The sequence below is a fragment of the Ostrinia furnacalis genome, unplaced genomic scaffold (genome assembly GCF_004193835.3).
Source record: "Ostrinia furnacalis isolate ACB-3 unplaced genomic scaffold, ASM419383v2 OfSCF2637, whole genome shotgun sequence".
NCBI classification, from domain to species: Eukaryota; Metazoa; Arthropoda; class Insecta; order Lepidoptera; family Crambidae; genus Ostrinia; species Ostrinia furnacalis.
The window spans coordinates 135,981-161,645 of record NW_021132876.1 but is presented as its reverse complement, the minus strand read 5'-3'; the positions used below and the strand labels follow the sequence as shown (position 1 = coordinate 161,645).

Below are 25,665 nucleotides of genomic sequence, written 5' to 3'. Positions count from 1 at the left end.
TGGCGACACCGGAGTGGGGTACAATGTTCCGGGCGATTGTTGGTCTGTTATTCGAGTGTTGCCATGAATAGGAAAAAACTACCATTTTGGAAGAAAATTTTCCACCACGGCCCCGGATAGTAGAAAATGGAAATTTCCAAAAATTCCATAAACTTGGAATGCAGTCTGGTGACATTTGGGGACCCGAATGACATTTCACCATTTTTATGAAAAAAGTCTGGCAACACTGAAAGTTATGGGGAAAAGTTTTTTTTGCGACATGGGTGTCTTTAAAGTTAGTGACAGACAGAAAGAATTATGGCAGAAAATAAATAAAAATGACGTTTGGTCGGATATACGACCCAGATTATGGGAAAAATCCGAAATGTCAAAAAATCAAGATGGCGGCGGCGTGGGCGGCCATTTTGTAAAAAGTTGAAAATTTCGAAATTTTGGAATTCATTTTTCGAGTAGTTGGCAACATTTTGGAAAGTCGAGTTGTATGAGGCGGTTGTGTGTCTTGTCGAGAGGTTTCGCTTGGGTGAAGAAATTTCTCCAGTGTTGCCATACTTTAGGAGATTTGGTCCAAAAATGTCGAAAGTAGAAATAACGACTTCCGGTCAAAAATTTGGATGACGCCTCCTGCAAAGGGGTCGTGCAAATGACATTTGACCATTTTCATCTCGATCACCTGGCAACACTGGGAGCTACGGGGAAAAGTATTTTTTTCGACATGGGTGTCTTTAAAGTTAAGGACGGACAGAAGGAGATATGGCAGAAAAAATCCAAAAATGGGGTTTGGTCGGTTATACGACCCAGACTATGGGAAAAATCCGAAATGTCAGAAAATCAAGATGGCGACCGAGTGAGCGGCCATTTTGTAAAAAGTTTCAGATTTCTGATTTTTCAAATGCATTTTTCGGGCAGTTGGCAACATTTGGGAAAGTCGAGTTGTATGGGGCGATTACGTAGTTTGTCAAGGAGTATCGTTTGGGAAAACAAAAATTTCCAGTGTTGCCATACTTTGGAAGATTTGGTCAAAAAATGTAAAAAATGGAAATAACGACTTCCGGTCAGAAATTTGGATGACGCCTCCTGCAAATAGGTCAAACTAATGACATTTGACCATTTTTAGCTCGATGACCTGGCAACACTGGGAGTTACGGAAACTCAAAATTTTGGGACATGGGTGGTTTTAAGGAATTGTTTTACGGGATTGGGTGAAGTTAGAAAAAAAGTAAAAATGGGGTTCGGCGCGGAAAATGGTCCAGATTAAGGCAAAAATGCAAAATTTTGGAAATCCAAGATGGCCGCCAAGCGTTCACCCGTTTTCCTAAAGGGACTAAATTCTCCATACAAATTGTATGCAGGGGGGCTTAGCTAACGTAGAAAAAGGCGAGGCCGAAGGCCGAGCGATAGTTTAAAGCCTGATAGTCGCCATAGATTTATTTTTAATGCGTCAAAAAAGGACTAGAGCCCAGTGACAGACAGAAAGGCGAGGCCGAAGGCCGAGCGATGGTTCAAATCCCGACAGTCGCCATAGATTTACTTGTGTTGCGTCAAAAAAGCACAAGAGCACCGTGACAAACGATAAACGCCCCGTGTAATTTTTGCGAGGCCGAAGGCCGAGCTCCGAATGCGAGGCCGCAGGCCGAGCGCCGCGTAGGGCGAAGCCCGGAGCGGCCAGCATCGCAGATCTAGCTTTTGTAGCCCGCGTAGCGGGCGACCAAAGCTAGTTTTTGAAATAAATGTCAACAGCCCCGCGGTACGTCACGGTATGACAACATGCGATAGGGCTGCTCACCTACAGTACCCATTCTAATTACATCTGTCTACTTAGAATTTCTATCTAGTATTGTGATTGTACCTAATTTTTTTTTATTTAGACAAACAAAATACTTTTTGAATGGAATAGGATAAAAATGCGTGTTGTTTTGTGGTTAGTAGATTTAATTTAAAAAAAATATACTAAAGTAATTTTGAATCTACTAATCATAATGACCGGTTACTTTAATTTCAGGCGGGTGAAGTCGTGGGCCAAAGCTGGTTTTAAATACAATATAATTTTCATTTCAAATCAAACTGACTGAAAATGACCATTTCTGACAGTTAATGACTAGGTAGTTTTTGAAAAATTTGACCGTTTAAGACGGTAAGTCAAATTCAATCAACTTAGTCATTTTCAACACTAGGCCATCGACGTCCGTTCGGCACATTCGCGACACCCCTAACTTTTACTTTCGACCGCGTACCGAAATTTGAAATTCGAAGGAATGCTCGCGTTTCGTCGGTTTATATGAAGTTACAATACTGTATGATATTATTACCGTGCTGTGGTCGTGCCGTGTGTACACTGATCTAATATTTGAATACAGAATCTATCTATACAAAAGCTGTTTAAAAAAGATTTAATATTTTATACACGAATGTGTGCACATAATCTTTAAGTCGGTGGGTCTAGATAAACAAAGTGCAAATTATGTATAATCACAAACCAGTCGAAAAGCGGTTGAAAAGCCCTTTTTTGTATGGAGTTTTGACGGATTCGATTTTCCATTCGATCAAAAAGTGCATTTTGTCTAGGGGGGGCAGCTTTCCAATTTGGAACTTCGAAAGAAATTGGCGTTTTGGGAATTAGGTAAATAAGGAAAAAAGTAGTTGTTCCAAAACATTAACAAAATCGAATACATGTAGGTATGTAACTTATGTAAGGTGACTCACAAGTAAGTGAGTGACACAGTCTTGTACAGATCAACAATATGCCATCTGCAGGGATATTAATCAAGGCGTGTGGCATCTACAAGTCCAAGATAGACTGTAGACCGCAAACTGCGAGCCACCGCGGTTTCTTTGACTTTTTCTTATTCACTATGGTCAACCGCAGTCTCTAGCCGCAGTCAGCTGCCGCTCGCAACGAATCCCTATAACCCGACGCGAGTCAGGTGAATGTGGAGTGGGAGTATTCCCGCGTTGTTCACAAATGTCCGCTCACCATTCACCTCACCCGCTCGCGCGATTATCTTAATGCACCATTAAACTGATTTATAGCTATTTGTTGAATAACACTTTGGCTTTCTGTTCCTCTCCCTAGTTTCACATTATAGTTTTGAAATCGATAAAGTATCGATTAAAGGTATCGATATTTTCGTTTACTTGCATCCCTAAAAACCGCCCTCGATCGCGCCCTTCGCGCCACTCGCGCCACGCGCATCTCGCGCGAGACATAACAAAACAAAAACGAGACATTATTGATTGATTCCCCATCCCATGTCCATCATCATCCCTTATCACCGGGGCTAATAATTACCTATAGAATGGCGTCAGTTGTTATGTATGTGGGTACTTGTAGGTAGGTAACATCTCTACTCCTTTTCAGTGTTACATCCACAGATATGGTTACATCTATAGTTACATCTATTAACATTTCGTAATTTACCTAGGTACCTACTTAGGTACTTGCCTAACAAAAATCTACACTTAATAAAATAGGTAAGAATAATTTATTTTTATTAATAATTTATTTATTTTTATGGTACAAACTACAAACTAAGGGTACAAAGGGTAAGTTACATTACCTACCAGGGGCGGTAAATTACCTAAACGCTGATTGCTATAGTTACATTCAGAAAAAATAATATAATATAAATTAGACATTTTTTATACCTTCATGTATTGGTATTATACAATTTTTTATACTAACTAAAATAATCGTGAAAAGGTTTCTTGGCGGGAAAGTGAAGTAAGTGTAGAGTGTAAGTAGAGGTAGGTATGCCGCATTTGAAAATTTTGTGACTAGCTACATATCTGACTGTTTATTAGGTAATTGCTATTATTTAATATTAGTGGATTTATATAATAACGTGATGAGTGTTTGTATTGGTCTTGGCAATTAATTTATTATAAAAAATCGTAGTAAAACATAGTGCAAGATTACAATTTTCTCAAGATGTCCTTGTCAAGTTTTTGTTTAACGCTACATTAATCTAAGAGCGCCACATAAATCAACGGTAACTTATGGGGATTTAAACAAACGATTATAAATAAATCCTTTCATCATACAATACAGTTATAATAATTACAGGATCATTATAAAAAGTTACTAACTGAACACTTGGCTTCAAAGCATAACGCCTTTGCCTTTGCTTATAAAAGGAACGTGAAAACTTAACAATGGAATGGAAAGCAAAATTTTTTAAAATTTCTATATGGCAACACTAAAAGCTGCTGCGCGTCCATGTCAAGTGAGTTTCATCTGTGAAATACGGGATCAATAGAAATGCGGAATCTTCACTTAGAACTGTAATAATTTGTCGCCTTCCATCAAGAAATACGACGGGAAACTATACGGGTGTGTTTACAGGGAGAAGAGTGTAATCAGTGAACATGTTATCTCCGCCCAGTAGTTACATACATTGCATCGGAGTGAAATGACGGGGCTGCCCTTTATTCGTAACAAAGTGAAGTGGTAACTTGGTTGGATTTCTAAGGACACGGAACTGAGTGCATTATGTAGTGAGACTGTGGTATTTTTGCGTCATCTGTCGCGCTTACAGCGTCGTGTTTGGAAGATTCGTGTTTTATTATGTGGTCGAGATGATGTGGTTGCTCGCGGTGGCGGCCGCGACCGTGGCGGCGCTGAGCGTCCGCGGAGAGCAGGTTCTACTTCTCGACACCACCACTGAGGCGACTTTGGGCTGGACTCGGTTCCCCTACGGCCCGCAAGCGAGCACCCCTGGCTGGCTGGAAGAGTCATACACCAACTTCGAGAAGCAAATCAACTGGCGGTCATACGTGGTATGTGATGTTGCACATCATAATGTAAACAATTGGCTATGGACACCATTCATAGAGAGAAGGAATGCAAATCGTATCTACATCGAAATTAAATTCACTATACGTGACTGCTCATTGTTTCCTGGGAATGCACTTAGTTGCAAAGAAACATTCAGCTTACTATACTATGAGTTTGATGTTGCCACTCGTGAACAGCCACCCTGGGAGCCAGAGAGCTACAAACTAGTGGGCAGAATTGCAGCTGGTGAAGGTAGATTTAATACAAATTCTGAAGTGGATATCAATACTGAAGTAAAGAGCATAGCAGTAACTAAGAGAGGAGTGTATTTTGCATTTAGAGACCAAGGAGCATGCATTTCCATTTTAGCTGTAAAGGTGTACTACATCACATGTCCAGAAGTAACCGTCAACTTTGCCAGGTTCCCAGCCACACCTACAGGTAGGGAAGTTACTGTCATAGAACAAGCAAACGGTACATGTGTGGAGAATGCTGAAACTGCTCCAGGTGAATCCCCTCCAGTATACTTGTGCAAGGGAGATGGCAAGTGGACACTACCTAGTGGTTCCTGTAAATGCCGTGCCGGATTTGAACCTGATGATAATAACCAAATATGTAATAAATGTCAACCTGGAAAATTTAAATCTTACACAGGAGATGACCCATGTGCACCTTGCCCTGATTATTCAGAATCCACTATTTATGCCGCTTCAGAATGCAAATGTGTTCCGGGATTTTACAGAGCTAAAAAAGATCCCAAGAACTTACCTTGCACACAGCCACCTTCAGCACCAGACAATTTGACAGTAACATTTGCTGACCAATTTTCAATTTCTCTTGCATGGCAACCTCCACATAAAAATGGAGGGCGTAATGATGTCACTTATCGAGTCTATTGTTCCAATTGTGGTTCTAATAGTGTTGAATACAGACCTGCATCTACAGGATTAAATTCAACAAGAGTTACTGTTCTAGGCCTAGATCCAATGACTGAATACAAAATTCAAGTATTCGCAGAAAATGGGGTCTCTGAGCTTACTGGAGAACCTCCTAAAAAGGTTGAAATAACAGCTATAACTGAGGCATCTTTAGTCAGTGTGGTATCCAAGTTAAGGGTGCTTAGCGTAGAAAGTGATAAACTTTCACTTACATGGAATCCCCCACCAATAGATTTGACTGATCCTGAAGATACTATAGAAAGTTATGAAGTAAAATGTTTTCCAAAAGACAACATTGAAAAAAGTGCCAATGCAACTTTGAAGATTACAAAAGAGCCTCATATTACTATAACAGGATTGAAAAGAGATACAGAATATGGAATTAGAGTACGGGCAAAAATGAAGCGTGGTTGGGGTGAATTCAGTGGAATAGTCTATGCTCGTACTGGATCTGTTCTGGAAACAACTTTTGTAGGTGAAGAAGAAGGAGCGCAAGTGCGTTTAGTTGCTGGTGTAATGGTTGCTGTCGTAGTTTTATCAGTAGTGGCTATCATTGCCGCAGTGCTGTTTTTACGATCCCGTGCCGATGACGAATGTGATAAGAAACAACCGAATGACTGTAACGCTTTGAACTATCGTAATGGCGAAGTTTACACCGGTCCAGAAAGACCAGCGAAAACCAGTAGTAATGCTACTACCCCACTGTTTGCTGGCACTGGATCTAGAACTTACATTGATCCTCATACTTACGAAGACCCTAATCAAGCTGTACGGGAATTTGCCCGCGAGATTGACGCATCATGCATCACGATTGAAGCAATTATTGGCGGAGGAGAATTTGGCGATGTTTGCCGTGGTAAACTGAAACTGCCTGCAAGCTGCGGCCAGGAAATAGATGTAGCTATCAAAACTCTGAAACCTGGATCTACAGAGCGTGCTAGGCGAGACTTTTTAGCAGAAGCGTCTATAATGGGCCAGTTTGAGCATCCTAACGTCATATTCTTGCAAGGTGTTGTCACGAAATGCAATCCAATTATGATAATAACTGAATTTATGGAGAATGGCTCCCTGGACACTTTTTTGCGGGCTAATGATGGTAAATTCCGTATTCTACAGCTTGTAGGCATGCTTCGTGGCATTGCCACCGGTATGCAATACCTTTCCGAGATGAACTACATACACCGCGATCTTGCTGCACGTAATGTGCTCGTAAATTCCCAACTGGTATGTAAAATCGCCGATTTCGGTTTGTCGCGAGAAATTGAATCTACCGCTGATGGGGCATACACCACCCGCGGAGGTAAAATACCTGTGCGATGGACAGCACCCGAGGCCATTGCATTTAGAAAATTCACGTCAGCCAGTGATGTTTGGTCGATGGGTATAGTTTGCTGGGAGGTGATGAGTTTCGGTGAGCGTCCATATTGGAATTGGAGTAACCAAGATGTCATCAAATCCATAGAAAAAGGTTACCGTCTTCCAGCACCTATGGACTGTCCAGAAGCAGTGTACCAGCTCATGCTCGACTGTTGGCAGAAAGAGCGCACGCATCGACCAACTTTTGCGAGTATTGTAAAAACCTTAGATAAACTTATTCGTTGCCCCGACACCTTAAGGAAGATCGCCCAGAATCGCTCGGCTGATCCACTCGCGGGTGACACCCCTGATTTAAACCAGTTTTCTTCTGTGGAGGAATGGCTGGAATGTATAAAGATGTCTCGGTACATTGAGAAGTTTAGAGCGGCCGGCATCACAGATATGGAAGCAGTTGTAGACCTCACAGTCCACCAGTTGGCGTCATTGGGCGTTACGCTCGTCGGCCATCAGAAAAAAATTATGAATAGTGTTCAGAGCATGCGTGCTCAGATTCGCGTTAGCGGGCCTTATGGATTTCTCGTGTAAAAATTTGCTCAGATATAGTGAGGTATCAGTGCAGTGATTATGAGATACATGCAGCTATAGAACAAACATTGATCTCGTTTTGAACAAGGACAAAGATCTCACAATGAGCAGATGAAGTGGTTTTTGATTAAAGTGATTTATACTATTGAAATAATGCATTTTGTATATTTTTCTAAAAAGGACTGACATAAGGTTAGACTTAAGGTAACACAAACATCTTTCTTAACTTGCTAAGAAAAATATCAATGAAAATATATTTATGCTGTTTATATTTTTTCTATTTTAATTATTGTATCTGTTTGGTGATAAACTTTTGTAACAGTTGTGCAGATAGCAATAATTTATGTAATGGCCTAATGCACTCAAACTTATTTAACGATCAAAATTAGCTTTATAGTACTCCCGTCTCGTACTTGGTAACTTTTATACAACGAAACAGAGCCATCATTTATTTTAAGGATGCAATTTAGATATATTTCTCATAATTCAGTGCAGCTATTAAAGAAATGATATGATAAGATTTTGGAGAATATAAAAGTAATGTCTTTGAACCAGTATTAAAAAAATTATCTACCTACACCGTTTAAATGATTTATCTTGACTGATGTTTGTAATTAATTATTTTGTATGTTATTTTAATTTGTACTTATATTTATGTTGTTTATAAAAAATGAATTTCATTTTGGAACTAGGGGTAAGTGAGATTATGGAATAGTTTTTTTTATAAAAGTACTGTTAAGAAAAAAGTACAAGGGGTATCAAGGCTATAACTTTTTTGTTGGAGCTTGTCTCAAGCATCTGAAATGATAAATTTATTACATACTGTAAAAATTTAGACTATAAAATTTTAACGTAGGTAGCTAATTCTGCTGTAATTTTTGGATGAATAATTATTATGTGTATATTCGTGAGTTTCGTTCCAAAATGTTGTAATGTGTTAATATATACCATTATAATGTGTAAAGTGTCAAATGCTTATATATTTTGCCTGCTTTCTTTTTTTTTGTGACATTTTGATGTAACTTATACTGCCATGTGATGAAACTGAATGTACTTAATTATTGTAACTATAAACTTGCAACAATGCATTTAGTTAGTAACTCGTTTTTACAATGCATGTACATAAGGCTGAACGTATTATTTTTAGTGTATATCCTTGCTTTAAAATACAAATAATGTAAATATCTAAATATTCTCACACAAAGTTTTCACTTAGGAATCGACCATTCAATAATTTTGTTTAGGTTGCAGGTACAAAGAGTACACACTGGAAATTTAATCTAAATCTAGGTGCTGACGTTTGTCCTAACTCGTATTCCTTTTGTGTTCTTGCTCAAAGGGATTGAAGCGTGTTTTTAATGAAAACGGGACACTGCTTTACTCGTCGCGGTATTTTCATTGCTCACCATTCACTTGGAATTCTATCGTGCAGTCTTTGTGTGCGAACTATTCAGTGTTTTACTTAATAGTATAGTTGATTTTTATTTTTTTCGTTGTAAGAATAGATGAGGTAACAGAATATTGCCAACATAGTGATTATAGTAAGAGCTTTGCTTATTATTTCTTACTTGTGATGTATTCGCAGGATTGTAGCTGCGACTAATAGGCATCTATATTATTTTCTTTACAAATTACGTACGTAAGTACTGTTTTTATGCTGTGTGGCAACTTGACTTCACATGCAAGTGACTTCTGAAGCTAAGCGATTTTTTTCTGTTGTTTACATTTTTGCTGCGAGCGAGATCTTGAAATTTTTTTTGTTCTAAAATTTTGTCTGTCGTCGTATCGTTATTATACACCCATTTAAAAGATCGGTTTATTTTACAAGATATTTCTTTTCAGTTAAGCCAGTATAGGGTTTAATACTATATTTTGATATACGTCAAGTTCTACTATACTTGCCAGATTTTACATGAACACCTGAGGTATCAATGAAGGTATATTAAAAAAAATCTAAAAGGGCATCAAATGATTTATACTGTTATGATTTGGTACTGTTCTGATCCTCATAGCGTGTCTATAATGTGTCTTTTAGAATCAGTTTGCTTAATTTTACTATTATTTTCTTAAAATCGATCGATTTAGAATACTTAACCAAATAAGCATTTTTCTACTTGTAATCTATTGCATACATTAACACAAGTACACGATGTTTTTGAAATTGGTTAAAATTTTTGGGACATTCATTATTTATTATTATCCACTACATGTTACTTGGCTCACGTATCATTATAATAACTTTAAATTAATTCTTAATCTTTTAGAAATTCAATTAATTTAATTGGTAACAATTACATTTTCGGTTCTGAATTTAATACCTTTTATCATCTCTTAAAAGATAATATTTCAATTAAGTACATTCGAATATAAATCAAATAATATTTAATCGAATTTATACTACATATTCGTTATTGCCACAAAGCGCTATGCGAATTCCAATGTTTATTATATTAAATTGAATTACCTAGATTAACACTCAGATGATATGTTGCATAATTGGATTAATGGATTCAATACACAATCATATTGTTTACTAATTAATTTGCGATGCCATTTAATTAAATAAGATGGACATCTCGGCATTACATTTGAGTATTCGGCACGTTAAAACAATACTATAATTACTATCTATTTAAATGTTTGAAAGCATTTTTTTAAGAACAGGTATATTCATGACTTATTTATCAGCGTGAAGTAATGTATTTTGCTGCACATGATAACACACGGTGTAAACTAATTTTATATACGAAAAAAGAGCCAATAACATGTAGTTACTTTACATTATCCTTGTCTATACTATTTATTTGTTTCAAAAATATCTTCTTAGCACTCGTTTTTAAGCATACGATTAAGAAAATAGTTTTTGTTCATTACAGATGGAATAATTGTCTAAATTGTTTTTGCTATTATGTTTACTTCGTATTAAACAGCACTACATATGTTTTTAACTATTTATTATTATTTTTGTGATAAGTACGAAGTAATCATAACAGTACCTAAGATTTTATTATTCAAAAAATAGACATAATAGATTTTATGTATAATGTGTTCAGATTAAAAGCAAATGCAATAAAATACATATTATATAAACTGTTAAGCAGATGCGAAATGTTATGATATATAAACTTCTTTTGTAAAAGTCTTCCATTAATTTGTATGCTATGGGGATATGTTTTTAAAGATTATAATCAAAAAAGGTAATATTTATTTATTGTTTTCTTGTCTATGGATTCATACATAGGGTGAATTTTTCTTATGTGCGATGTTTGCTAAACTTGGAACTATCTAGTAGGTATAAATAATGTGGAATATTACGAACACAATCGCTCCAGTGATGCCTTAGCGCATTTTGTGCTATTTGATATAGTGTTGGGAAAATCACGTGTATTTGAAAAAAATACCCTATGTATTTTGATAGTTAAAAGATTTATTGCATTTGCTTAAATCGTGGAGAGTACTTTTAACAGATTTATTCACCGTTTCTGTATTTAAATGGGCGACAGTCAATCAATAACAAATAATTTTACAAACAGTCACAAACTATTTAGAATTTAGAAGATATTTTAGTTCAATATAAATAGAAAGCATTAGTTTAATATCTTGCCCGTTGTGGTTGATAAAGACCATAAAAATCCTTTGTCGTTGGACTTGTGTATCTAATTCCGTTTAGTTACAGGTCAACGAAAGTTGAGGCGAACAAGTACTCTCATTGATGTAATATTTGAATACAAAACACTAAAAACATTCAATTTCAAATATCAAATACACTAGCTACCTCGCTCTTCTTAAAATATATTCTGCAAGCGAGACAGAAAGCACTTGTCAGTCCCACTGCGCAAGACCTAATCGCAGTTACGGTAGTGATAAATTGAAAATTATTAATAATTACCGGTCATTATTATTTCCGAAAGTTGAGAAATTAATAACATTTATCGCTGATTATTAAAAATTTAACTTTGGTACCAACAAATGTGTGTGTACAGCCACAGCCACACATTTAGATATTTTGTTTGTTTTGTTTTCATATCTTACTAATACATACATATTGTAATTTGGCATAACAAGTCTGAAATTAATATTCTTTGCATGATATAATTATTTTGCCGTAATGCCATATTGTTTAGATATAGTGTCAAAATAGGTTAATGTGAGGCCCTAAGCCTAAGCCGCCTCTTAATTTTTTTACATAAAATAATGATTTTTAATTTATCACGTTTATCGTAACATATACAAATATTTGCTTGTGTCTCAACTCTCGTTGGGCGACCTATACTTGGATTTATTTTGATAGTTTTTTTCTGGCTGGCTGTTGAATTTTGAACCTTCAATTGAGCAGCAATATCATATGTGTGTATGTGTAGAGAATTAAAAAAAATATTTAGTTTCGCAAAAATAAGCTTGTGAAGATTGATTTCTGCTATTTTTAGGACACCATTATCGTTTTAAAGCCAGATATCTTTTTCATCGCCATGAAATGAAAGCATAATAAATTATGCATTATCTTTATAACTAATCTAAGTTGATAAATATTTGTGACAATCGTTACCGCTATCATAAATCAAATATTGCTTATGAACACAATTAGGAAAACTAAAGATTGTGGAATTACACCATCTGGCAAGTCATACCTACTGAAAAACAACACACTGCAAAATCATTAATAAAAAATGTAGATAAGAAATTATGTGAAATAAATAACCATTTTATATACAAGGTTATTTTTAGTATATACGAAACCTTAAAACTATTTGTTCAGAATCAGTAATAGAATCCATTGCAATATTTTTTATATCATGTTACATTTTGACTAAATAATATTTACAAATCCATAATTTACGGACACCTTACTAAAATGTTCTGCGCGTATGGAAAATGTTGTCAAAGCTTGCGTTGTCAACAACGAAAGTGCCGCGCGCTGTACGATGTCTACACTCGCGACTCGATAATGGGACAACAAATAAAGCTTGGAACTTCGTGAGTTTTTAAGGTATCATTTTTTTTTTATACTGATTCTAAAGATGTTTCGGCTTTCGTATATACAAAAAATAACCTTGTATACAGCATAATTTAAATACAGAAGCGGTGTAACTGTTATTCACAATCTTCCATAATAATTGTACCTATTACAAAGAAAACTGAACACCATATTGTAACTTTAACATAGCAGAAACACCAATAATACCAATGCAGGAACCTCGATTTACTAGAATGTAATAGAAAATTATGTAGTGTACCTACTTATAAACATTGTTACGACTTTCCTTCAGGCACTATTAAACCTACCACGTTTCGTTTTGCTAATCGTTGTGGACAGAGCTGTGTTTGTTCGAAAATGAAGTAATGATTTAAGTATGCACCCACTTGATTGCAAAGTAATAGGTGTATATTATATTCATTTCATATACATAATTATTCATTTATTGCATCCTGTTGTACAATTAGGTGTTTACAAAAGAAATATGTGTAGACACAAACAAGAGCCCTGTAAGGGCATTGCAAGTTATTGAAAAATATCAATAATTGAATTGAATAAATATTCAGATATCATGCCCATACCATAATAAATATTTAAGGTATACCCCTGAACTTAGTTTTCAGTACCTAATGTATTTCGTATTGGAGAGTTTGTTAATAAATATAAACATAGCTGCGAGCATTCATATTTTAGTGTCCAAAATTCATTTTTGAATTTGCCTGTATGAATCATAGCAATGTTTGTAAGCTATTCATTGTATGTAGGAGGAGATAAAAAAATTACAGTCCCTCAATTCTAAATGATTATTAGCTAGAGTAAATTTAAATTATAAGATAATTTTTGATACGTTTGACGATGAGGTAAGAGTAACATAGATATTAAAGATTTTAATGTCCAGTATTTCGAAACGAGTAATGTTTTAATCGGTGTTTTTTTATGTTGCGAAGTATGAGGCAAACAATAGAATGAAATTAATTTTATTCTGTATACCAATGCGATTTTACTGAGATGGATAAATATTTTTTATGTTTGGATCATTTTATTAAAACTTAATACATATTGAAAATTCTATCGAGTTTTAGACATTGTAACTCTTTTTCCTTATTCTGTAGAGGAAGGTTTACATTTACCTATCAATTTACTAAACTTGAAAATTATACATGCAGAGTGCTCTACTGTGTTTGCCTGTTACTTTGCAAAGATGGGTGTATTTGTAATTGTAAGATGTATAATATAACACCGATAATAATCTTAACGCCTAAAGCAATAAATGAGCCTCACTTAGACCTTCTTAAGTCAAGCCATGTCAACTTAATGAAAATAAGATTCAATAGTACCAATCGAGATATTTGTAAGATTTTCTCTTTTGGTATTGCACTGTACATTTTCTATTTTAGAACCTACGGTATGTTTATTTAATAATCTTATTCATGTAAACATACTAACAAAATAATTTCCAATAAATAAATCACGCACCAGTTCTTAAACTCGCACCATTCTGCAGTGCAATGCGAAAAGATTATATTTTAGGTAACAAAACATTTGTGATATATTCAAGTAAAAGCTATACTCAAATCTAAATAAAATGTAGGTTTATCGTCGCTTTCGCAGTTGGACGATTTAGGTCTAATTATATTATCTTTTATATTGAAACCATGAAATAGTTAAAAAAGTAGTAACACCAAGCATAGCCTAAAATGGTAATAACATAGAGTGATGTTAGATTTATTTATAAGTTTTTATAGAGCTCGCAGGGATGCCAACACAGGTCCTTCGGGCCGGATTCAAATATTCTTTAGTTTAGCATCCCTGCAAAGTATACAGAATGATGGTTATAGAATAAAACTTAGGCAGTTTTAAATATTTAATATGAATCGGTTTAGAATAAACGAAAGTGTAAGCTTGGCTATAACTTATGTAATAAACTATTGATACTTATTACAGTGCTTTTTATTTATCATTCGTAGACACTCGTGATGTTGTGATAATTTTCCATTATAGAACATCGGTATAGTTTAATGGTATATTGTCTCACAAATCTGAAACGTCAAGTAGCAAAAATCAAAAGCTAAACCCAGTATAGACCCAATATACTCCCACCCATGACATGGACAGGGAGGCGAAACCGTCAATACCGGATCGCTGGTTCTGTTTTTTGCCATGTTGGAAACTAACCCCCTTACTAATAAAAAGTTACACAGTTGTTGAACACTGTTTTAAAATGACATTTCCATACTAAACGTCACTTTAAAACACTGTTCAACGAGCGTGTAAGTTTTATTAGTAAGGGGGTAATAGTTGAACGATGGTGGCGCCCCCCTGTATTACCGTGACCCTGTCAATGAGTTTAGTGGGACAGTTCAGTTGGTTCAGTGTAGGTGATCTACAGGGTGTTTGGCGGAAGGTTAGACAAACTGGATATTTTTTTAAGATCATTGGCAATCCATTATCACCTTAATTTTTTTCAATTATGTATTTAATTTTTTAGAATTATTTATCGTGGTTTGTACTTTTGTTAAAATTAGGCGGTTCGTAACTAGCTATCCAATCATTATCTGGATCTGAAATTTATTTTAATTGAATAAAGACATATTAGATATTAATAACAAATAAAAAAGCGGTTGAAAACACGTGAGACAAAAGAATTAGTTTTCAGGTCATATTTCGGAAAAAAATAAATAAAAACAAAAATCAATAAAAAAAAGTGGCTCACTTAGGGTCATAACGCGGAAGGGGTGTGCGGGTGATTGCAAGGGAGAGCCCACAGATATGGATAGAGCCACATTCCAGCGCGGATGACATTTACCTACAGGAGGGCGCCAAATACTGGGTTGATAGTTCATAGTTCCAATGTATCAATATGCCACTTGGCGTTTCTTCATTTGACTTTTTAATGGTACCCACCACTAACAGCACCGCCACTTACTAAAATTATTTGAGTGCATTACCGCAGCAAATTTTTTATAAATGTTGTGCTTTAGAGAGTCGAGAGTATAGCAGATAATTAGTCCATCGTGAGCAGAAATTTGTCCACTAATAGCAAAATTCGTTCAAATTTTAGTTTTAAAGTTATTAGGAAAAAACAGATTTTGCTGGGGTTTTTGTACATACTTATGAACATTGTGTGTGCCCATAATGGTGTGGGCCAGTAGGTAATTCCCCATTTTTAGGGTTCCGTAAGTAGTCCTGACAAGGAACCCTTATAGTTTCGTCATCTGTCTGTCCGAGGTTTTGCTTGGAAACTATTGGCAGTAGAGGTGTAATTTTTTGTAGAGATATGTACCTCTATATTAATCACTCCGACAAAGTGGTAAAATAAAATTTGGAAAAATCAAATTAGCGTAGCTCCCACTAAGCTTACATGTAAAGTGGGGATGATTTTTTTCATCTGGTATGAGCCATAATAAGGCTCAAGGTATAAGTCATAATAAGGCTCAAGGTCACCCAAAGGGCGATGGAGCGGGCTATGCTCGGAGTTTCCCTGTGTGATCGAATCAGAAATGAGATCCGCAGGAGAACTAGTAACGACGAAGTAACCGACATAGCTAGCAGAATTGCTAAAATCAAATGGCAGTGGGCGGGGCACATAGCTCGTAGAGACGATGGCCGATGGGGCAGGAAAGTTCTCGAGTGGCGACCACGGGCTGGAAGACGTAGCGTGGGCAGGCCTCCTACTAGGTGGACCGACGATCTGGTAAAGGTCGCGGGAAGAGCCTGGATGCGGGCAGCGCAGGACCGTTCTTTGTGGAAAACCTTTGTCCAGCAGTGGACGTCATTTGGCTGAAACGAACGAACGAACCCCATGGTGTTAGTCCAGTCATTTAAGCTTCCCAAGTAGCAATTGGTATTAATGGCAAAATCTTACTTGTTTTAACTCTATCTAACACTTAAGCTAAAACCAAATTAACTTAGAATAGAGATTTTTTTCCTTAAGACTTTATATTCTTCATCGAGAGCTACTTAAGCAAATTAAGAACACCCAAAACCAAGTTAAGTACCTATTCTTTAGAGAATTTGGTCTTAAGTTATTCTTAGCTTAAGTTAAAAAAGTCTTATTTTACTAAATTAAGATTTTTTGTATGCTCACTTAATACTAAATAGTATAGATGAAGTATTATTTAAGTGTTGCAAAGTAAATAAAGTATTTGTAGATTTACTTAGGACTTTTTAAAGACCATTGTCCTAGAAATAGTTTTCTGAAGATTAAGTTAATTACCTTTTTACTAAAATTAGTACATTTTGAGAAAAAATACACATAACGGGACGATTTCGATAAAACAGGATCACGTAATGCACGCCCGCGGCGTGCGCCCGCCGCGGGCACCTGCGTAGCTTATTGTATTAATTTTTAACACAAAATGCGTGCGAACGAAATTATGCTATTATAAGTAAACTCAATATTTGATTTACTAAAATATTGCCTAAATATTTTCGAAATTGTATGGTAAAGTTGAGTGCAACATGATATTATACAATTTAACTAACTAGGTGACAGTAGGTACTTTTAAAAAATCTTAACATAATAACTACCGTAAAATATTTGTAGTAATTTTAATCCACACTGATTTATTTACGCTTCTCAATCTTCTCATTTAATAAATTAGAAACATTGTTTGATTAAAAACAAAATTACAAATTGTTAAAAATTCTTCTCTTTCTTCTTTAACCGCCTCTGTGGTCTAGTGGTCTAGACCACCTGCTTCAGACGCAGAGGTCCCATGTTCGATTCCCAGTGGGGGCAGATTTTTCTGTTCGGTTTGGTTGGTGGTAGGGTTCTAAGTCCGCCTGGCTAGCTACCACCATCTTACCTAAGTCTGTCGCCATAACAACAATGTTAACAGCATTATTGTGTACCGGCAGTTAGAGGTAGGATAGCCAGTTCCTCCGTGGTTGAGGATTCCAGGCGAAGCTCGCTTCCACCTTTGGCCTGATCGTCACTTACCATCAGGTGAGATACAGGCCAAGAGCTTCCTCGTTGTGGATAAAAAAATCCATAAAAACAATTAAATAAAAACTTTTCACAATAAAATACGTCATGGTGTTCATTAACTGGCCGGCTGGGCAGCGTTTGGGAAGCTTCGCGAAATTCTCACGTCTGAAATACCGCAGTGTCTCAAGTAAAAAATATTTGACCAGTGTGTGTTGCCAGTGATGATGTACGGATCTGAGGCGTGGTCGCTTACTATGGGCCTCATAAGAAGGCTCAAAGTCACCCAAAGAGCGATGGAGCGTGCTATGCTCGGAGTTTTCCTGCGTGATCGAATCAGTAATGAGGAGATCCGTAGGAGAACCAGAGTGACTGACATAGCCCGCAAAATCGCTAAAATCAAGTGGCAGTGGGCAGGGCACATAGCTCGAAGAGCTGATGACCGCTGGGGCAGAAAAGTTCTTGAGTAGCGACCACGAGCTGGAAGACGTAGCGTGCGCAGGCTTCCCACTAGGTGGACCGACGATCTGGTGAAGGTCGCGGGAGGTACCTGGATGCAAGCGGCGCAGGACTTTGTGGAAATCCTTGGGGGAGGCCTTTGTCCAGCAGTGGACGTCTTTCTGCTGAAACGAACGAACGAACGTTCATTAACACGGAAAAAATCATATCGTCAGTTGCAGGTTCACTTGGGGTAACTGACAAAATACAGTTTTTCAGTAGAGCCGTTTAAAGTTTTTTTTCGTCTTAAATCGGACATAACTTTTTTCCTATTTAACCTTTTTTGGATCTGTTTTTACAGAAATGCTTAGAATTCTACGCGGTTTTCGATTAAATAAAAAGAATTATCTAATATGTCTTAGTTAAGGAAATAAATTGCAGTTACACCAATGTATTTTTGTACTTTTGACAGTTACACTAATTTTACACCATACTTTTGGAAAAAACATAGGTCAAATTGATGTAAGTACTGCCCAAATTAAAATAATTTGATGCATTTGCTGGGTTTTGTTTACTTAGTTGCTGTATAATTTATGTAAAAGTATTAAAAAATAAGAGAATTCATGAAAAAAATAACATTTTGTCGTTTTCTTTATTTTTTTCGAGTGTGTGGCGCGCTCGGCGGACGGCGCGCTGCTCGTGGTGGTGGGATTCCTCCCGCACGTCTCCTCCCGTGCGTCAAGACCGGTCCGCGACATGCTCCCCGGGTTGAAGGCTGCTGAAGAAGGCTTCAAAGTTCTGGAAGAGGGCAGATGTTATTAAAGGCCCTTCGGATGGTTCCTCTTTTTGTCCTCAACTCGGCGACTCNTTATTTAGTCAGTTAAATACTGCACAGTATTTAGTACACCATTTTCTTTATTTTTTTCCATCATACACAAGAATACGCGTGCATGAGTCAATGTTCGCTCGTATGTGAGGCCTTGTCGAATAGTACTCTTGTAGGGGGCAATCGTGCGTGTTTTGTTTTCGATGTAAACTCGCGGAGATGAACAGGCCTGCTACGACTAGCTGTCCCGAAAGACGTTTCCCAGTCATAAGAAAAAATAATATGACCTTTAAATTTACTCAATTTCTTAGAATTTTTTACATAACAACATTCTCCTGACAATATTAGACACAAAAAAAAATTAAAGAAAGGGATTCATTTTTATGTATTACATTATTTTACAATCGCATCATAATCGTTGACACACTCTTCGCTATTTGCATGTCCTATAATTACCCTGGATTGAAATCATCTTTTTTTTTTAAATATTCTTACAATTAAAATTGGTTTTAAAGCAAACTAGGTTTACAAAATTTCTTCTATAACTACGTAAGATTTCTAGTTGACTTGTTTAAAATTGTATTTAGTTTCTATAAAAAAAAACCTTTTAATAAGCGCCGCCATTACGCCACGTGATTGCTCCGTAAGTAGGCATAATTTTTATTTTAGCATCCATAATTAACTCCTATTTAATTAAAATATTATTTTTTAAAACATCCACTAAAATGTATTTTAAATTCTTAATGAAATACATTTTCCATTTAATTAACATAAAATACTATTAATAATTAACATAAAATACAAAAACGACGCCTACCGGATATGGACGACATTCAAGTCTCGTTTTATTTTTAATATTATATTTGTTAAAACATTTAAATAAAGAATAACTAAATTCCTTATTAATTATGAATAACTATTTAATAAATTTCTAATTTAAGGGAACATATTGTTTGTGATCAGAATCTGAATTATTAAAAACAATTTCAACCGGAAACGGAAGTATACGCCGACGGTCGTTAGTGGTTTTAAACGGTTAGAAGAGAATGTATTCCGTGGAAGGTAGTTGAACGGAAAACGTGGTCGATCTGTTTTACTGGTTTTTAATTTCTTGTTTAATTTAATTAATACAGTTTTTAGTGTACAATCTAGGATTATTTAGTGCCCTAAGGTTTAGTGAAGTGATAAATACATCAAAACAGAAAGTGAGCGTTTCGAGTGTTGTGCGACTTTTCGTGTGAACTTTGGACCCCATGTTGGCGTTTTGAAATTCGCTTACGGGAATACTTTTGTATCCACAGAATCCATGAAAAAGCTATAAAAATAAAACATCTGTGTTCTATTTTGCAAAGAGAACCACAAATAAGCGCAGCAATAATGTTTTATGCTTCGGCCAAACCAATGCGTTCAGTGAGCGCGATGGCGTGCACGGTGGCGATCAAACGTCGTGTATGAATTTATAGCGACGTGTTCACATTGACGCAGCATCTGCACGCGCGGCGGTGGCGATCAGATCGCGCTTGTTATTTTGAGGTTTCTGATTTTAAAATGGCTGATTTGGCTAACGCGGCAGTGTGAACAACTTTCAGTGATCGCCACCGTGCACGCTACACCGGACGCAGGCTGAGCGTGTTGGTTTGACCGAACTTTTATAATGTTCGCTGACGGGCGGTGTTATGTTAAAATCAGATCAGATATTTAAGTTATATTATAGGTTTAGCTCTTAACTCAGCCAGTGCCTGAGGTATGCGAGCGGCACGGGAGGTGTGACATTGACATTTTATGACGTGACAGAGCATACAAATCTTGCTGACGTCACAAAAACACCCCTCCCGTGCCGCTTCCATACCTCAGGCACTGATTCGGTGATGATGTAGTATGGTGATGTAGTAAAACAAGTCTGTATAAATAAATATCCTTAGACATTTAACACTGCGCTTCTAGTCCCAAACTAAGCAAAGCTTGTACTATGGGTACTAGACAACGGATATAAACATACTTAAATACTTTTTTTTGTAAATACATACTTATTATACATAGAAAACACCCAGTCCAATACAAACAAATATGTTCATGCACACAAATGTTTGTACTGTGCGGGAATCGAACCCGCTACCTCCGGAATAGTAGTCCGTTTCGAACCACTACACCAAACGGCCGAAGCCGTTATATGGTAGGTATCTCTACCTTGCGTGTAATTAGTTGCACTGAATTAGTTAAACTGAACTAATGAGGGCTATCGTTTTAGCGCTCACCAGTTAGCGCCACTGTAGTTTAAGGTCCTGTCACTTGCTAGTAGCGAAGAAGTGGCACCAACTCACCAACTGGTGAGCGCTAAAGTTGTAGGAGGACTATCGCATTTGCACTCATCAAGATGGCGCCACTGTAGAGTAAGGTCCTGTCAATCGCCAGGGGTGCCAACTGTTAAGTATAAAAACGATAGCCCTCATTAGTTGATTGTTTCCATCAGTGTTCGGCAGCCGCGTGTCGGGCGGCGGGTCGCTGGGCGGCGCGGGCGGCGCGCCCGAGGCGGTGGGCGTGGCGTGGGCGGGCGCGGCGCTGCCCAGCCGCCACGAGGGGCTCGCGCCCGCCCTGCACGCGCTGGGCGGGCCCGAGGTGCTGCTCTACCTCTACGCCAGGGTAAGTCGGACACCAGAAGCGAGCTATCGGCCGATTTTACGTCAGTGTGCTTACCATGAGTTTACGTTACGTGTGCTCGCTAGTGACTACGTAAAAAAATGACATTAAATGTATGACAGATTGTACAGCGCCCCTAGCGGCTACTTTCAAGAACTATTTCAAGAGCTGTTCACACTGCAGATATCAGACGTTGCCGGTCTTATCGACTGTGGAAATATACAGAGTGAAGAATTGGAAAATTTGTACCATACGTTGCATTCTTTACTCTTTGCCATTATGAGTATTTAGTGAAGTTATAACTTTGCTGCATCCAGGACCAGGTACTTCCCGCGACCTTCAGATCGTTGGTCCTCCTAGTGGAGGCCTGCCCACACTTCGTTTTCTGGCCCGTGGTCGGATGCGGGCAGCGCAGGACCGGTCGATCTAGAAATTCTTGGGGGAGGACTTTATCCAGCAGTGAACGTGATTTGGCTGAAATCGATGTCTTCAAAAGCGAAAAGTCACCGATTGACTGACTCACTCATCACGAAATCTCACTAGTGACTCACTAGTAACTGCATGTAGGAGTCTCAAATTTTGCATGGTTCTTCCTATTAGAACGTAGGTGCTCACTAAGACGGGATTTTGCAAAATTCAACCCTTGTGCTGGTAAAACGGGATCCACGCGTACGAAGTCGCGGGCGGCCACGAATGAACGATAACGTGTAACGTGTCCGTAGGTGGTGGAGCTGGACGGGTCCCCGACGGAGCAGGCGGCGGCGCTGCGGCTGCTGCTGCGTGCGGCCGGGCTGGACGCGCGCCTGCACGCCGCCGCGCTGGCGCCGCCCACACTCGACATGCTGCTCGTCGTGCTCGCCAGCCCCAAGTGCCACGTGGGACACCACCTGCTGCGGGTGAGTGTAGCCTACAGCTGCAGCAGGCGGCGGGCTGGACGCGCGCCTGCACGCCGCCCACACTCGACATGCTGCTCGTCGTGCTCGCCAGCCCCAAGTGCCACGTAGGACACCACCTGCTGCGGGTGAGACATTATCTTATTACGTACTATAGCAAACTTTCCAATTTTGCATTTTAATTGAGGCAAGTATTTGATTGCAATCCTACTTGACGTTAAGTAAAGATGTTTTTTGTAATGTACGGCGTTCTCCGGTGAAACGCTCCGTTCTACCAATCCCTGACGTGAACTACAAACTACAAATACCCACGAGTACCGATCTGAAGCTATGCAGCTTTCAAAATCGTACGTCTTTCTGGTCCACCCTGTATACAGGGTGTTAGGTAAATGGGTATATGAGCCGACACTAGCCCATGTTAACATGGGCATATAAATGGTATGGCGAAGTCAGAAATTTGATATCATTTATTTGCCATTTATATGCCCATGTTAACATGGGCTAGTGTCGGCTCATATACCCATTTACCTAACACCCTGTACATATATTATTTATACTTATTTTTTCCTTTGAGAAAAGAACTAGCTATCTTAGTTAGCTATTATGTCCAAAGTGCGATAATTTGCAACACTATGAAAAAAAAAGACAAGGTATTAAGTATGTAAGTTACAATATTCTGGAGTCTGTAATTTGGAGGGAGGGAAATAAATGTGGATTTTAGGAAGAAAAGGTACAAATAAATAAACTTCATACAATGATGATAATTTATTGAAAAAAATTCACATTACAACAAAATAATAATAATATGGCGACTCTAGAACTAAGTTAAATGCGTTAAAAAGACAATAATTTGGAATTTACACGATTATAAAAATATTTCAAAAACAGTAATCTAATGTTTTAAAGGAACTAATAAAATAGCCAAATGAATTCCACAGCCTTTAGATCACAAGACTGTCATGATCACGAGGGACGGTCTTTAGTTAAAATTGATGTTATGTACCAAAGTAGATCTACAATCATCACTGCTTGGGGTTTTAAGCTTTCACCACTGGGTTGGAAGATGGATCCACTAAAATTGATAACTATACAATGTGTGCAGTAAGTAACGTCACTGAATTTATTAAATACTAAATTACTTGTACAAAGGATTGGCTAAGAGTGAAAATTAACCTAACATTCAGTAATATTTTTCCTTTGTGAAGACCATCAGCCAAAATTATCAATGATAACGTAAATACTCTACCCAGTTTGTCACCAGGTTAAATAAGTTAACGTAAAATTTACATCAATTTTCAGATGTATAGGTACTATGGGCCACAATTCCAGCTAAATACCCATTTCCGGTCATGTCGTCTCGTTCTAACGCAAAGAATTTTAGCTATTTGATGAAAGCGAGAGAAAAAACGGAAAGGGATAGCTGGAACTGTGGTCGAGAGTATAGTAGGCCAGCCTACATACTTATACCACACTTTTAGAATATTGATTGCTCTAAATTACAAATTAATACTGCATTGCATTTGCTATTGCATTATTTTTAAAAACAGCCATTAAAATAACCTTTTAGGTATAACTATTTGCAGACACTGCTAAGTATCGTATTGAAAACATAGTCATGAGGCACTGAGTTATTTCATTAGTTCGGCAATTAAAGCTTTCAGTCGGAAAGCTGTCGGTTTTATGAAATTACTTAAGTGTGCACTGTGCAGCCTACCGGGCTTTTGCCGTGGCACTTTGCGATTGAATGTAAAGTATGTTGTGAAATAAAAACTCATTAACTTAGATATTTTTGAAATAACTAAGTAATTCTTCTGTCTTAACATTTAAACATTATCACACCACAACACTTCCTGTAGAGGGCGCGCAAGACCGAGTCAATTTACAATTTGAAGAATAAAAAAATGTTTATCCATCTAGCTAATCCGCATAATTTTTAAAATAGTAAATACATCATACCTCTGCACCCATGAAGGTATGTTTTGTTTAATCATGATAATACAGTGTGTCCGGGCTTGTATTGATCAAACTTTAATGGCGTAATCTATGGACAATTTTATCGATGAAAATACTTCAAATTTGGGGCTTGACCCATTTGTCGCAAAATTACGAAGATTTAAGTTTTTAATTTTTAGTTTTCACCTCTTCCTTCAAAAACAAGTGAAAACGTGGGTAACTTAACATTAATAAGCGAATATTTGATATCATGCGATAGTCAATAAAATTATATATTAGCAGAAGTAGAAAACGGACACAAGTTTCATACATTTTATGGAAGTAAGAATGGATTGGACTAGAAAAAGACATGATTTTTTTCACTTCTTTTTCAGTTATTTGCCAACACAAGAAAAACCAGGTCGTTAAAGTATGTTTTATTTGCATTGTATTATTAGTATTTGAGCTATTCTACAAAACGAATGTAAATTTATTAGTCTACGTCTATTAGTTTCGACGTAATTGTTGAACAAAGATACCCCTTCCCAGCCGGTTCCATAGCACGTCGGAATAGGTTGTCTGATTCTTTCAGGCAGTGCATTTTCGCATGTTAGCAGCGCTATGGAACCGGGTGGGAAGAGGTATCTTTGTTCAACAATTACGTCGAAACTAATAGACGTAGACTAATAAATTTACATTCGTTTTGTAGAATAGCTCAAATACTAATAATACAATGCAAATAAAACATACTTTAACGACCTGGTTTTTCTTGTGTTGGCAAATAACTGAAAAAGAAGTGAAAAAAATCATGTCTTTTTCTAGTTCAATCCATTCTTACTTCCATAAAATGTATGAAACTTGTGTCCGTTTTCTACTTCTGCTAATAGATAATTTTATTGACTATCACATGATATCAAATATTCGCTTATTAATGTTAAGTTACCCACGTTTTCACTTGTTTTTGAAGGAAGAGGTGAAAACTAAAAATTAAAAACTTAAATCCTCGTAATTTTGCGACAAATAGGTCAAGCCCCAAATTTGAAGTATTTTCATCGATAAAATTGTCCATAGATTACGCCATTAAAGTTTGATCACTACAAGCCCGGACACACTGTATAGTATTTAATAGAGGAAAGCCTAAAAAATTATAGCATACGAGTGTAGTAAAGTAAGATAACACCACTTACCTAACCACTTTTTGAATCATCCTATAACATTTATAAACAGCACATAAAATAGTCACTTGTCCTTAAAATATAAGAAACAATGTATACGTCTAAAATACATGTATAAATAAACTTTTTATTAGATTCAATGAACTTCATACTAAAAATACTACTTATGTCTTTCAGCTCGTAGACTAGGCAATATTATGTAAGTAATAAGTAGGTATATGTAGGTAATGTAATTTAGTACACATGTAGAT

The 25,665-nt window shown here is 37.0% G+C and overlaps 2 protein-coding genes across 2 annotated transcripts; both read left to right on the top strand.

Annotated features, from left to right (window-relative positions):
* The first annotated feature begins 4,195 nt into the window (after window positions 1-4,195).
* Window positions 4,196-14,413, top strand: Eph (Eph receptor tyrosine kinase). Its single transcript, XM_028309171.1, has one exon. It carries the CDS (start codon window positions 4,573-4,575, stop codon window positions 7,609-7,611), a length of 3,039 nt encoding a protein of 1,012 aa, XP_028164972.1. The 5' UTR covers window positions 4,196-4,572; the 3' UTR covers window positions 7,612-14,413.
* A 5,410-nt stretch (window positions 14,414-19,823) lies between these two features.
* LOC114356083 (lysosomal-trafficking regulator-like) lies at window positions 19,824-22,579 on the top strand. The gene is made up of 3 exons (XM_028309167.1): window positions 19,824-19,839; window positions 21,248-21,417; window positions 22,137-22,579. The coding sequence occupies exons 1-3, from the start codon at window positions 19,824-19,826 to the stop codon at window positions 22,416-22,418; spliced, it is 468 nt and encodes a 155-aa protein (XP_028164968.1). The 3' UTR covers window positions 22,419-22,579.
* Window positions 22,580-25,665: the final 3,086 nt, after the last annotated feature.